The sequence below is a fragment of the Danio rerio genome, chromosome 8 (assembly GCF_052040795.2).
Source record: "Danio rerio strain M-AB ecotype USA chromosome 8, GRCz13ab, whole genome shotgun sequence".
NCBI classification, from domain to species: Eukaryota; Metazoa; Chordata; class Actinopteri; order Cypriniformes; family Danionidae; genus Danio; species Danio rerio.
The window spans coordinates 9,365,001-9,380,219 of record NC_141028.1 but is presented as its reverse complement, the minus strand read 5'-3'; the positions used below and the strand labels follow the sequence as shown (position 1 = coordinate 9,380,219).

General features: G+C 34.6%; 1 protein-coding gene and 1 long non-coding RNA gene across 6 annotated transcripts in view; one reads left to right on the top strand and one right to left on the bottom strand.

Moving 5' to 3' along the window:
- The first annotated feature begins 26 nt into the window (after nucleotides 1-26).
- Nucleotides 27-15,219, top strand: part of hcfc1b (host cell factor C1b) — a 58,285-nt gene continuing 43,092 nt past the window's right edge. For 2 of the 5 annotated variants that reach the window (XM_087263637.1, XM_087263633.1), the window contains exons 1-9: nucleotides 69-211; nucleotides 512-565; nucleotides 1,957-2,141; nucleotides 5,879-6,027; nucleotides 6,583-6,743; nucleotides 8,765-8,973; nucleotides 9,061-9,145; nucleotides 11,229-11,335; nucleotides 14,471-14,650. In XM_087263637.1, the coding sequence (XP_087119763.1) occupies nucleotides 1,967-2,141; nucleotides 5,879-6,027; nucleotides 6,583-6,743; nucleotides 8,765-8,973; nucleotides 9,061-9,145; nucleotides 11,229-11,335; nucleotides 14,471-14,650 (1,066 nt within the window). In that variant the 5' untranslated portion in view covers nucleotides 69-211; nucleotides 512-565; nucleotides 1,957-1,966. 5 annotated transcript variants of the gene reach the window in all.
- On the bottom strand, nucleotides 10,759-15,176 carry LOC147842562 (uncharacterized). The gene is made up of 3 exons (XR_015497587.1): nucleotides 12,806-15,176; nucleotides 11,951-12,741; nucleotides 10,759-11,743 (listed from the first exon to the last, which is right to left on the bottom strand). It is a non-coding gene; the product is annotated as an uncharacterized LOC147842562 (long non-coding RNA).

Genomic DNA, 15,219 nt, shown 5'->3' with positions numbered 1-15,219 from the left:
ACATAATAAGTTGAAAGGCAGTAATGATTCCTGTGTTGATGCTGGGCGCGCGCTCTAGAGGCTGAAGCGCTGGTCAGAAGATGGCGGCTTCCTGGGCGGCATGAAAAGATGTAGAGTTAGACATTTCTACAGTGAAAGACGCACCCAGGGTTGAATTCGTTCTCCGAGTCCTCCCTCGCGATTTTTAAATTAAGTTAACGAATCGGAACGAGTAAGTATTTGGTGCCAGGCAAATGACAGAATCCGAGTATTTTGCAGCTTTCTGTGACGGCTAACGGTACATCCGCCATTTTTCTTGAGGGAAGCTAAAGCGAGCAGCCAGGGACGAAACCAAATCTGAAAGTTACTCAACTGTGCATCTCGAATAAAAATAAATGCCACTTGCTATTCTAACAGTAAATAAACATGAAACGTGTAACATTGTTCTCTGTTGTGCCACATGAGTATACAGAAGTTGCAGTGTTGTATTGAGCTATGTAGCATTGAAGCTAACTGGCTGCCCGTTGAACAGGAGCTAACGTCAGTGTGCTATTGCGGTTAAAAGCTAACAAGAGGAGCAGCCAATGTAAGTTGCTACTTGGTTTTATCGGCGCAGGTTTGTAGAAAGAAAGTGTGTGCTTTAAAGGTTTCACGATGTGTATTATGTGTTAATATGCGCACGGATCACTATAACGCTGCGGGATTTTCTTCCAGAGGGGTGGATTGTTTGGTTTGTTTATCAAGATGGCGGCACCCAGACCAGAGAGGCATGAAAAATCCACACAGATCACAGAAACATTCATTAACCTTCTTACCCATTTGTATCAACGCGCATTTTTAATACATCCGTTTTTTGACCCCTTTAACTAATTTAAATATTACCCGCGTGATTTAGTATGCGTGCCTTTATTAAAAAACTATTTTATTCTGCTGTCAAATTCTTTAATTTGATTTAAATGTTTTATTTTGCCATCTATTTGTATTCATTTGCTTGAATGTGTTTAATTTAATTTTTTTTTTGTTCACCGCCCACTTTGTCTCATAATCAGCTAATTGCCATTTTAATATTATTATCATCGCTATTTTCATCAGCCTTTTTATTCAGTAACGTTAGCTTGTTTAATGTAAAGATTTCTAACTTGCATTAATTATTATGTGTATTATTGTTATTCTCACCTCCCATTTCTGAACATTCGCTTGATTTCAACACTTTTTCCGCCGTCCATTTTATTTTATAATTATATGCATTATTATTTACATCAGTGCAGCTTTTATTATATAGCTTGTATGATAAAAACTATTTTATTTTCCGACACCCATTTATGACTACTCCCCCCGCCCATTTCCATTCACTAGCTTGGTTGCGTTAGCTTAGCCACTTAGCAGCTAACAAGGCTCTCGTGCTGGTAGCGTTTAGCTAGCCTCTGCAAGATGGCGGCATACACATCTTCATCTCGTTTTTCTTTTTCTCCAGCAGACATTTAGCTACAACAAACCCACTTCGTCAACTGCACTGGGGGTGAAGAAAAATGTACAGGAGTCCACCTGCATGTGCCGCTGTGTGTTTCGCGATACTCTCCGTATTTACGCCGGGAATCCGCGTCCGTTCAGCCGCCGGCGTCTGTCTATTTATTTTCTTGTCGTGATAAAAAGCGTCTGTTTGCCGCTAAAATGGCGGTCCGCGTAGATTTGAGCGGCTAACATGCTAACCGGCCAACATTAATTCCGGTTTATATTGTTAATTCCACAACCGAGTAAGCACTAATATTAATCGTAACTCCGCTTTTAAAAGTATCTCGACTAGCTTTTTGGCATATTAACGCAAAGAAGTGCAACGCATTTTGGTGACCTAGTTAGCACGCGCGAAGCTATCAAGCACTAGCGGGCTAATCCAGTTAGCACAGGGGCTTTGACACACGAATGCTGTTGAGATTCAAACTAAAATCAGCGCTTTGCGTGGGATTTGTGTCTCGCTAGAGAAGTGGACATGGCTTCTTCAGGCACCTCGGTTCTGCAGCCGCGCTGGAAGAGGGTTTTGGGCTGGTCTGGCCCGGTTCCTCGCCCGAGACATGGACACCGAGCTGTGGCCATTAAAGAGCTGATGGTGGTGTTCGGCGGAGGAAACGAAGGCATTGTGGATGAGCTGCACGTTTACAACACAGGTGAGCATGCTATTATTTTGTAATAAACGCAGTGTTGTTGTTTTTTGCAGGCATTTATGTGTTGATCCTGTTGTATTTAACGTTAGCTAGCTATGTTATTAGCCTGATTTGCTTTTCTTGGGGTTCGCATTTGTTTTTTTGGTTTTGACTAAAAACGCTGTTTGACAGCTGAAAGATTGCGTTGCGTATATGCAAATGCACAAAGCTCTTTTTTTGCATCCATTTCCGATAAGATATACCATTAATGTCTCTAGCTAAATGCATTAGCGCAGTTAGCGGCTACACAAAATCTGCATAAGCGATCAGCTACATAAGCTAACTAGCTTTAAAGAATGTGCACACAAACATAACAGTTGTGTACATCAGTAGATCTCACAGTATTACGTAGGGGCTGTGCTTGCGCTAACGACAGTGCATTTGATTTGAGTGCATCATCAGAGGTTTGTGGTGTTTGTGTGCACCGTGAACTGATCTGTGTTGCGTTAACATGTTTATGTGTTGAAGTGTCGGCTAACTAGCTAACGCTACAGCACTAGCCAAGCACTGGAACTGGCACGCCAGAAAAAAAAATGCAAAGAGAAATGGCGGGTTTAAAAAGAACGCCGCCTACGTCATCACAACATACAGGCCCCGCCCATAATTTTTTCCCGCATTGCCATGTAAATACACTTAAGATGAATTGAGGAGAGTAATTCACAATTTCTTTTAAATTTAATTTTAATGTAGCAAAGCTTATCTGGAAACATCATTCAAGTAGATGCGTGTAATCTCTCTCTCTCTCTCTCTCTTTCTATATATATATATATATATATATATATATATATATATATATATATATATGTGTGTGTGTGTGTGTGTGTGTGTGTGTGTGTGTGTGTGTGTGTGTGTGTGTGTGTGGAAAATACACTTGTTTTCAAAAAAAGTGATGCAAGTTGATTTGGTTCATTAGTGTTTTTAGTTAGTTTCTTCCTTGTATATAGTTGTATATAGACCCCATATCGACATTCTGTTTTCTCTAATGGCTGCTTAAATAGTTTTAAAATGGTTTTATATGTAGAAATTTTGTTAGGTTTGATAATGTGATCAAGTTTTGGTTATTTTAGTACACGTTAAATACTGTTGAATATGTTTTCAAGATTGTGGTATAAGATATTATGTATTGAGTTTTGTTATTTTTCATTTAGAAACTGATTATAGTTTTGCAGAACCGGAGACGGACATACAGAGGCTATTATAATTTAAATTATTCTGGACGAGCCCCCGTTAAATGTTAAGCTGGCTCTATGCTTTCTTCTGGTGCCGCGCCACGGACCTTCGCTGACTGCGCGTGCACCTCATGAAACGAATGATGCTTTTATATTTGATGGGTTCGCTGTTGTGATATTCTTTAAAACGACTGGGGGCGGTCAAAAGACACTGACCGTAAAGTCAGATGGATAAACAGAAGTAAGGCAAGGCTATTTAAATAGCACATTTCATACACGGTGGCAATTCAAAGTGCTATATTTAAACAAGAATAAAAAAGACAAATATAAGAAAATAAAAAACAAACAATCAATAAAAATGATTAAAAAGAGATTAAAATGTATTAAAACCGGTTATAAAAGAATGAAAAAGAAAAGAAAGACATAAGTGTGATCTGTCGGACATAGCTCAGTGCTCATTCAGTAAAGGCACAGCTAAACAGATGTGTCTTGATTTGAATGTGCCTAATGTTGGAGCACATCTGATCATTTCTGGATGCTGATTCCAGCAGCAAGGGGCGCAATAGCTGAAGGCTGATTCACCCTGCTTTGACTGAACTCTTGGAATTTCTAGTTTATTCTATCCAAATGATCTGAGTGATCTGTTGGGTTTGTATTCAGTGAACATATCTGTAATGTATTGAGCTCCTAGGCCATTTAAAGATTTATAGACCAGTAATAATACTTTCTAAAAGTTTCTGGAACTGCGTCTTGTCTTATTAATATCATTCAAGATTTTTAAACAAATTTTTTTTTTTATTTCTTAATTATTTTAATGATTATTAGGATTTTTATAACCATTCAAAGTTCTTTAAATCAAACGTTGATGCATCACTTGCTTTTGTTCATATCTCGGACGGTTCAACCTATTAAAGTTTTTTAAAATATTAATGACAACCGAATTTTTATTATGACCAGAATAAAAGCAAAAACAAAATTTACTTTCTAAGAAATACGGCATTTTTAATTTAATCCACTCAACAATATACGCATTGTCTGGCTAGTTTGTCCTCTACTGATATGCTAAAAAGGCAATAATAGGCCAACATTCCTGACCATTATCACCAATAAAGCCTAGAAAAACAGGCATCATATTGTAAACCGATAGGGTCAAATGTTCTTTTTCAGTTATCTAGGAAAATGTGTGACTTCAAATTCAAATTTTTTTGATAAATAAATACAGTAGACTACAGTTTTTTTTCCTGCTTAACACTACACACCGCACGACTGTGCTGTTGTGCAAATAACAAAGTAAACAGAACCATAAAAAACAGCTACATTGTCAAAGCAAAATAAGAACACACTTAAATAGCAACACAACAAAAAGATTGTTGGATAGAAAAGCACCACAATAAATGTAAATATAAAACACAGTATTTTATGTCACAATTACAGTGCTTTTGTAAATAATCCTGTACACTATAGTTGTGTGATTTATAAACAAAAATAAATCAGCTGTATATGTTTTTAGTTACACATTTACATGCATGTATTGTGCCCAATTAATAAACAGTGCACATATTGAAGATATCTAAGCAGAAGTCTTTCACTCCATGTAAAAAATCCTACACTTTTTCTTTTGTTTTGACTAAACTTGTTTTACTAAATATTAAATAAGGAGATGAAGACAAATAGACTATAGATGTGAGAAGTATGCTGATGCAGAAATGCTGATCATGCATATAAATGTAAACAGTCATTATAACAGACCAGAACGCAGAGCTTAATGTGTGATAACGTAAATGTAAAGAAGAGAGCGCCGTGTAATAAATACTGAACTTCTAATCAGTGAATATGAGGTGGTTTCACTTTCGAAATGCGGTATAATTTACTCCCAATTTGTCATTTTTAATTATTTTGAACACTTTCAGGTACTGCTTGTCAAATTGACAAGACTTCTATGTCCGTTCTTGGTGTCAATTACGGAAGAAATGATTGATAAAAGGATTTTGTTAAACCGCTGCGACAGCTGCAGGCACTGTGTGATGTCAGATTTATCTGGAAGGTCAGATTTAGATACAACATTGGCACTGAAAGTTCCTCCATGTCCAGTCAGTGATGTTTCTTTCTTAAACGATTCCTTCGTTTTGAACAAATCTTTTGTTTGACTCATGGAGTGAATCATTCATTTGCGTACATGCACATTTGTGAAAGCGGAGCTTGCATGCTACCTTGGAGTGGTCTGTTTTGCCCAGAATGCGCACGTGTGGCCTCAAACAATATCGTATGAACGATTTTGGATAGTTACCCATCGCGTTGGGGAATCATATTGATACTCGATATACTGCCCAGCCCTACTGTGAAACCCACAGAAAACCTGAATAAGTTTTTTTAAATTTTAGATTTAATATAATGTATATTTTACTTAAAAATGTAATGTTTTAGTTAAACAATCCTGTGCTGAAATGAAGAATTAATAGTGCATTGCTACACAGAGCTGAAAGAAATGTATTCATCAAAACCACAATGACACAACTATCTGTTTCCCAACAGCCACCAATCAGTGGTTTATTCCGGCTGTCCGGGGTGACATTCCTCCCGGCTGTGCTGCGTATGGATTTGTGTGTGATGGCACCAGACTCCTTGTGTTCGGGGGCATGGTTGAGTATGGGAAGTACAGCAACGATCTGTATGAACTACAAGTAAGACTATCAGCTTCGTCTTCAATTGGGCATTATGCAGAGCTAGTGTTTTCAGCCTTCTAGACCGTTGAAAGGTTTATGTCAATATTTTCAATTTCATGAGCTTCTTTTACAGCAGTAATGTTGTAATGTAATTCTACAATCAGTTAAATAGCATTCATTTAGTTGTTTAAGCATAAAACAAGATGGAAGACAGTAGCAGACGAGTGCAGAAACACCATTGGAAATACTTGGTTAAAAACAAATTCCCATATTTAAAAGGTGGGGGAAAATTAAAATTAGTGCAGTGCTTCATGTCCGGTTTGAGACCCACTTTGAATTGTACATCAATCAGGCAGTCAATCAATGATGGTCACTGATATTTAAAGAAATCAGATCTTAAAAACTGTGATTTTGAAATAGCTCGACAGTTCACTGGAAGCTGAAAATTACGAGTCTCTGTGCATATAGCCCATTATCAATAATTGAGCTGTTGGTTTCATTGCATTAGATCTTCATTTGCAGATCTATTGTTTTGTAATTGATTTATTTGTTTCTGTCAAATAATCCAAACAGGCTAGTAGATGGGAGTGGAAACGATTGAAGCCCAAAGCCCCTAAGAATGGCCCACCACCATGCCCTCGTCTGGGCCACAGCTTTTCTCTAGTTGGAAACAAGTGTTACTTGTTTGGTGGATTGGCAAATGACAGCGAAGATCCCAAAAACAATATTCCAAGGTAAATACAAAGTGCATTTGTTGTTGTTTGAGCTGCAGATCCAAAATGCAGTTGTTGGTGTTTATCAAGATTATTATAGTTTTACCTTATATTTTCAATATTATTTTACGTTTTGCGGTAAATTTTAGTTTAGTTTTAGTTTTCCTTTATTGGTTTTGTTAGTTTAGTTTTTATTTTGTGAACCCATCTTTATTTAACGTTTATATAAGCAATCAAACTGTTAAAGATACTTTCAAAATGCCCTATTTTTAAGGTTTTTGGAAAATTATAAAGAGACTTTTTAAAGGAAATAATTGTAAATGTCTTTCAAAAATGGTAGACATATTTATTAGAAGTAAATCTTAAACTGTTTTAGGTTTTTATCATATTTTATGTATTGCTGTTGATGCCTTTTTATTTTTCTATACCTTTTTTTATAGAAAAGTGATATTTATGATTGTTTGTAAATTTAATCTGTTTTTGCAAAGTCAGAGAAGCTGATATGGCAATAAAATCAAATCTCTCTCTTGGCTCTTCAGTTTTAGTATTTCTTGTTCAGTAGTTACAAGAACGTGTCCAGTGTCGATCAGAGCAAAGTTTAATGTTTACACAACCTAAACCTTGTGCAAACCTATGGGGTCAATTTAGGGCTGTATATACTGGCAAAATAAAAGAACATTTTATAAAACAAAAAATAAAGTATTGAGCAAAAATAAATAAATGCAAATCTTTAAAAATCGCAAAGCCAAAAATAATTTTTTGAGAGGATAAAATAAAATTTGCAAACATAAAAACAATTGCAAATAAAAATCAACCAGTGAAAAAAAATCTAAAATATTTGTGTATACATTATAGAGTTGAATGCGTGTATTCAACTGTGAGTTTGTGATGCTGTTTTCACTTTGCACTTCATGTTTTTGCGCGTTTCACTTTGTGGCCCTGATTTGGCAAGGGGGTGAAGTCAGAGAACTTAAAGTGCAAAGTGAAAACTGCATCTCAAATTCACGGTTGACTAAAAGACAAATCAAAATGAGCATTGCAATTGACTCTTTATATCTAAAACCAAACCATATTGGTGATCACAGTTAAACCTGTTTGCACAGATTTCTTTATATAAATCAGATAAAGGAGAGAGTCTTCCTTATTTCAAAATATATGAAAAAATAATATATTCTCTAATTTAAAATATAAAACCGATTACACATCCACAGTGAAGCTTTAGGTGAAGCCACTGATTTCCACTCAAGTAGTATTCTTCTTCTTGCTATCAAAGTAGCGAAGCCGATAACATTTTTTTTCTTATTTGTCAACAATATCTTGTTTTCTGGTACATCACAAATAGTTAACTTTACACCAGGTGTTATCTCTAAATTAAAGTCAGAATTTAATGTTTTAAATAATTGTGCTCTATAGTCACTCAACTTTTGACAAGCCCAGAACATATAGAAAAAGTCTGCCTTGTCACTTTTACATCGATCACACACCTCATCAGTTGAAGGATATATTTTTGAGAGTTTACATTTTGTGTAGTAGGATTTTTGTGAATAATTTTAAATGGTATGAGATTGAGGCGTGCACAGGAAGTGGGTCCATTTACTCTACTCAGAGCCTCTTCCATATTTCATCAGGTATTTCAGTACCAATGTCCTTTAACCACTTTCCTCTAATTTGGTCACTTAAAGCCTCATTTGGAGACACAATATTAATGTATAATGCTGCAATTTGATCTTTAAGAGCAGTCGGAGGTTATAGAATTGTATCCAAATATAATGTTAACCAATACTTGAATTTGTTTTTTTTACAGGAAAAGTCACATTCATAACTCTGGAATTACTCTTTGTTTTTGATAATTATGATTTTATTTTAGTTCAGTGATTTCAGTGACTTGTTAGTTTAATTTTTAATTTATTGTGAATTTAAAGTTTATGTCAGTTAAAGAAAATGTTTTTGACCAATATTTTTAGTCTTAGTTTTTTTTTATTTATTTGTTTATTTATTGATTTTCTTACTTAATAAAACAACCTTGGTGCATATGATCGTAGATACCTGAATGACCTCTACACACTGGAGTTGCGCCCGGGGTCTAATGTAGCAGGCTGGGACATCCCGATTACATACGGCGTGCTTCCTCCTCCCCGTGAGAGCCACACAGCTGTCGTCTACACAGAGAAAACCTCCAAAAAGTCTCGTCTCATCATCTACGGCGGCATGAGTGGCTGCCGTCTTGGAGACCTCTGGACTTTAGACATCGGTGAGAGAAAGTGTTGGCTTTAGAAATGTGCAAAAATCAATTCAAGCCCATGCTGTAGTATAAATAAATGTGTGCTCTGTTTTATAGATACTTTAACCTGGAACAAGCCTGCCATAAGTGGTGCAGCACCCTTACCCCGCAGTCTCCACTCGGCCACCACTATAACCAACAAGTGAGTTAACTTTCTCAAGCTTATTTAAACGTAAGGATCCAGTCCAGGGATCACTAAACTTGTTCCTGGAGGTCCGGTGTCCTGCAGATTTTAGCTCCAACCCTAATCAAACACACCTGAACAAGCTATTTGAGCTCTTACTAGGTGTACTTGAAACATCCAGGCAGGTGTGCTGAGGCAAGCTGATGCTAAACCCAGCAGGGACACCGGCCCTAGTCTTTAGAATCGGAAATGATTGGGCAGTGTTGTGTGTAACTAGTTACAAAGAAACTAGTTGCTGGAATTTAATCACTGAAAAAGTGATTACTGTTCATTTTTTAGGTTGTGTAATTACAGATACGTATAATGTACTTCTCTTAAATACTGTAGATAAATTTAACAGTTCTGTATGAATGTTCCGAAAAACAAAGTGCTTTTTTATATGCGTTTTGCCTGATTAATAGATTCTTCAAAGATTTTTTTTTCTTCTGAAAATTGCACATGCTTAATGATTAAAGAAATTAATGATTTAATTGTACGAATTAGGGCTGCATCATATTTACAGAACATTTACTGTCATTGCAAAATTAAAATTTTCTGAGATTATGTATTGCTATATGAATACATTTTTACCAGATGTTTTAATAGTGCTATTTTAGAAAGAAATTCAGAATTTATACTGATGATTTTATGCTGATTTTGAAGGGGTGCAAATCATAGATGATAAAATACTAAACAAATTGCAAGCAAAAATAAGTACAAGAGAGCAAAGAAAAGAGTAAAACAAACAGCGTTATGGTTTTCTAGAATGTCAAACAGTTTTCAGATATCGAATAATCAAATGTAATGTAAAATAACACTGCATAGACCTTATTGTAGTAGTGATTTAGTAGAACTATTGTTTATTAAAGTTACAAATGTACTTTTTTGTGTCCGAATGCTTCAATGTCTTTTGAAATACCTTAAAACAAATGCAAATGATAATCTTTCACTCTGTTTTGGTTGAACTTTGGAGCGACTCCACAAAACTTTTTTTCTATTGTGCTGATTCACTTTAATTCAACTCAACATTGCAAATCCTGCGATGTAAATATTGCAGATGAAATTAATGTAGAAACTATATTGTGAAGCCCTAGAATGAATGTTTTATATTCTTGAAAAACCAGTAATGTCTTTATATACAGTTTGACTTAACTTTTGGATCTTTAATGCACATTGTTAACGTACAATAGCTCTGTAATTAGTCAAATAATTTTTTTATCAATATTTCAGTATGTAAAAGGTCAGATTAACATATCTTCGAACTATTAAGCTAACCCAAAAATGATTTGGTGCTGTTATGAACTCCACATTAAATACAATGTGAATATACCTATACTTATAAAAAGCACTCCAAAATTTTAACTAATAACTAATTATTTACTATATTTTGAAGTGGTCATAATAGCAATATGTTCATTATCACAATATATTGAATAATTAAATATTGGCATATGTCTATATGCAGCATTAAAGTGGAGATTAAAGCATTATTCATGTATTATTACTATTTATTATTCATTTATTAGTTACTATAAGGACTAGCTATTGTGGTAATGTAAGAAATTTGTAATTAACCCTTGCCTTATGTGGTGTTTAAATTCTTTGTTTACTGCTCTTGCTTATGTATTTTAATATTGAATAAAAATAAATAAAATATGAGTGAATAAATATACATTTTACTATTAAATGAAAACAAAGAGCACTTTAATAAATGTTTTAAATGAAGAATTTTAAGTTATCACAAACTGAAAAATTATATAAAAATTTTTTTATTTAAAATTGTATTTATTACTATTTATTAAGTCTGTATCATTGAGATCTAAAGTTAACATTGTATAATATGTTTTTATCTTGCCATGGAATAGCCATAAGTTGCTAAATGTGGCAATAAATAAACCCAAGTACAATCAAAGAACTGTTTCAAAAAGCTCAATCAAAAGCTCAGTTGTGTAGTTAAGTACTTCTTTACATTTTGTTTGTTTAATTTTTGTCACAGAAGTAAAATAGTTGTGAATGTCCTCCATGTTGACTATTTGTTCTAATTCTGGTCTTGTTTCTCTAGGATGTTTGTGTTTGGTGGATGGGTCCCTCTGGTTATGGACGACGTCAAAGTAGCAACACACGAGAAGGAATGGAAGTGCACAAACACGTTGGCCTGCTTAAATCTGGGTAATCTACTTCCATGCCATGTATCACCTAGATATCTTCAAAGGAGTTATATGCAGATATCTCTGACTGTCATCAATGCATGATGATGTCTTTCAGCACAGCACTAGCTCAGCATATGTCTGAGTCAAATATAATGCAGAAGGCTTTATATGGGGTTAGGAGAATGGCTTCTGATGCTGCCTTAAAATGCTGCCTTCATTTATTAGTAGGCTTTCAGATTTCAGCAGAATGTAGATCCTTCCATTTCACATATAGTATTTACTTATGCAAATGTGTATAAATATATATTTTTCTCAACAATGTTTTTATCGAACATGTTGAATATGAAACATGCAGTACAAATAGCTCTTCACTTTTTCCTTTTTTAGACAACAAACAAAACCTGTCACACACATATACATTTAGTTTCTATAAAAATATATTAATAATATTAAAATGAAATATAAATATTAAGTGAAAGATATCTTTCTTTTTTTTATGTGTAACAGAAAACAAAACAAAAGGAAAAAACAATTATATAAACTGCATAATAAGGAGTTTTCTGCTCTTCTAAAATAAATGAATAGTCCATCGTCTTACATGATCTAAAACAACTGAAACTGAAACATCTGAAACAAAACTATCAGTACAACCTCTTACAGTGTATCATAATTTTTCTAAGGTCAAGTGGTTTAAAAGTTTAATGAGCCATAGCTGAAAGGTTGGGGGAAATTTTTAATTCCATTTGAGCAATATTTACCTTCTAGCCAAAAGTGTAGCAAAGCCAATCACAGTTATCTTACTTCTATTAAAACATGAGGACTGTTTAATACCAAATATTTAAAAAATTATGTTCTAAAGTTTTATGTTAGTATTTAGTGCATCAGAGAGAAATTTAAGTATTAGCTGCCAGAGGTCCTTTAGTTTTGAACAAGATCAAAACATCTGAGATGGCTGAGCTGACTCAACGTTACATCGATCACAATTAGGCTCTAATTGGTTTAAATTTAGCTAGTTTCATTTTGGACCAATGTAATCTGTGTGTTATTTAAATTGTATAAGGGTGCTTTCATACCTAGACTTTTGTTTCTGAACCTGGCACGTTTCCCCAGTTAGTGTGGTTTGTTTGGCATATGTGAATTCAGCAGTTGCGCTCGGATCCGTGCCAAAACAATCGGTCTGAGATAGCCTGAATAAGGAGGTCTTGGCTCGATTGAAACGAACTCTGGAGCGGATCGATTGTAGCGAGAAAGCAAAATGATCCAATAAACTAACGAACCAGGACTATATCACAATATGAAGAGAGAATTGTGAGTAGGGCAGGTTGTCATTCCTACCGGTAAATGTGTGTTTCATGTCAGACACGAAAGTGAAAGCATGCTGAACTATTAATGAGAGCTGTTTATCCGTTAGGAAAATTGACCAAACTGCAGTTTTGGTTAATCAGTTATTTTTCTTTATAATGTAAAGTCTGTAATGCATAATTTTAGCCAAAGGCTATGCATGAGAGTCTTGTCTTTTTTATATATTTGTTGATTTATATTTGGTGAAAATGTCTTTGGGTGTCACCATTCAAGAGTAAAGATCTTGTTGCTCATTACCATAAATTAAAATAAGAATGCATGACAGCTGAGCGGGAGCTCTGACCAATGTGAGAAGAGTTTACCTGCACTTGACTTGTTTTAGCTATTTTGATCCATTTAGAAACTTTGCCGTGTGAAAGCGAACCGCACCAAGAACAAAGAGCAACATTGTAACAATTTTAATCCCTGTTTCAGAACAAGAGAATCGAGCTACAGGTGTGAACGCACCCTTACTCTGTTTTAAACAAATTGAAGATGAGTGAATATTTTCTAAAACGGATTGCCACATGTCTTCTGATAATTCTATCTCGAGATTCACCATCCATTTTCATTTTAATTGCACTGTGGCTTCAACATTATAGGAATTAATTACAGAATGTATTTTGCCAGAAACTCCCTTTTAGTATGGGCTTAGCTCTATAACAGAGTCGAGAAGGAAGGTAGTGATGAAAAATGTGGCTCATTGAGAAAGACAGCTTCGAAGCTGGAGATATCTAAAGCAGGGGTTCTCAACTGGTTAGGCCATGGGACACACATTTTTACATGGTCATCAAGCCGCGACCCAAATTTTTAGGAACTATAAAACAATTTTAGGAATTATACTTAATTTGTATTTATTTGTTTACATACACAAGTAATGACAGATAAATCATAAGAAAATCACCAAGACTTACAAATAAACAATATTTTATTGCTGTCATTTAAAGAAAGATATGAAATTATAGAAATATTACAAAGTCAAAACGACAAATACTGTAAAAAGTGGTTAGGGTAAGGAAAGGTTCAGTTAGCATGAACTAAACTGAACTGGTAATAAAACATGTTGTCTGGTTTCTAAATGTCGTTTTAATTTAGAAGGTTTTGTGCTCTCTTGTGAGAGCACCTCGCTACTTATGACACACTGAGGCTTTAGGTCTTTTTTTGTCGTCAATATATGTAAATCCATACTTTACATATTCCGGGTTGTACTTGCGCTTCGACATTTGTTGCTATAATTAAATTAAATTTCACATGTAAAACGGTAGGGTGGTCGTGCACACATTTCAAAATAAGCCAAATTGAGTGAAAAAATTAACTTTTGTTGTAATTTTGTCCACACACTCCGCGACCATTTTCAGTGCTCGACCCACCAGTTGAGAAACACTGATCTAAAGATATCAAAATTTGCAGTTTGAAACATGACATTTACTTGTCGGAACAAAACAAATCGTCCATCAATAAACAGTCTTTTTATGACTTTAGACCTTTCATAGGCCAGATATTATAAATGTATAATACAGTTTGTAAAGTAATTTTTTTTTCTGAATTTTCTTTGAGTCCTATTGTAGCTTTGTTTGGCATACAAGCTCTCTAATTGACTTGATTGGTTTTCCTTTTAAACTTTAAATAAACATTTTACATTATTCATTTACGTTTTCAGTCTTTATACTCTTCAAATCTTCGATAGATAATTAAAAAAAATCTGTGCGGAAATAATAAAGAAGTCAGAAGATTCTTTCCGGCCCTTCTTATTATGTTTCACAACAGAGCTTATATGTTTTATCATGACTGATCTTGACCTTTTTTCTTTCAGACTCGATGTCCTGGGAAACAATCTTGATGGACACTCTCGAGGATAATATCCCAAGGGCTAGAGCCGGACACTGTTCTGTGGCGATAAACAACAGGCTGTATGTCTGGAGTGGACGAGATGGTTACCGCAAAGCCTGGAACAACCAAGTTTGCTGCAAAGATCTGTGGTATTTGGAGACCGGTGAGTTGAGCTGATACTTCAGTGTAGAAGAAGATGCCTTCATATGGCTGCAGAATATATCATTTTAGCATCAACATCGCAATGTGCATGGATCTTCAATGTCAAGTAGGGATTATTGTTGATCAGAAGCCACAGTTTGAAACACTTACTAAATGTTTAAATGTGTATATATAGTTTGTATTAGTTTTTTTTCTGTTAAATATATCAAGTGAGTTGAAAGCATTCAGGCACAAGGAACAATAACAATCATAGCTTTAACAAAGATTAATTACGTTTCATTGATAATACTGAAATTTGTAATTTTGGCTATTCAAATGTAAAATTAATGTAAAAGCAAGACAAAAAATTTTTAAATTCAAAATTTAAATGTTTATTAGAATTTTTGCTTAACTTGTAACACAGATTTCCTCATGTAAACAACATACCCACAATAAACCATCAAGATCCTGGCTTGACGGCCATGTTTAATACAGAAATTAAAACACAGGCATGTTAATGCCAATTGAACTTCAAAACAATCAATATCAATAAAGAAAAAAAATTATTTCCAAGTTGGATTCTAAGTGGAC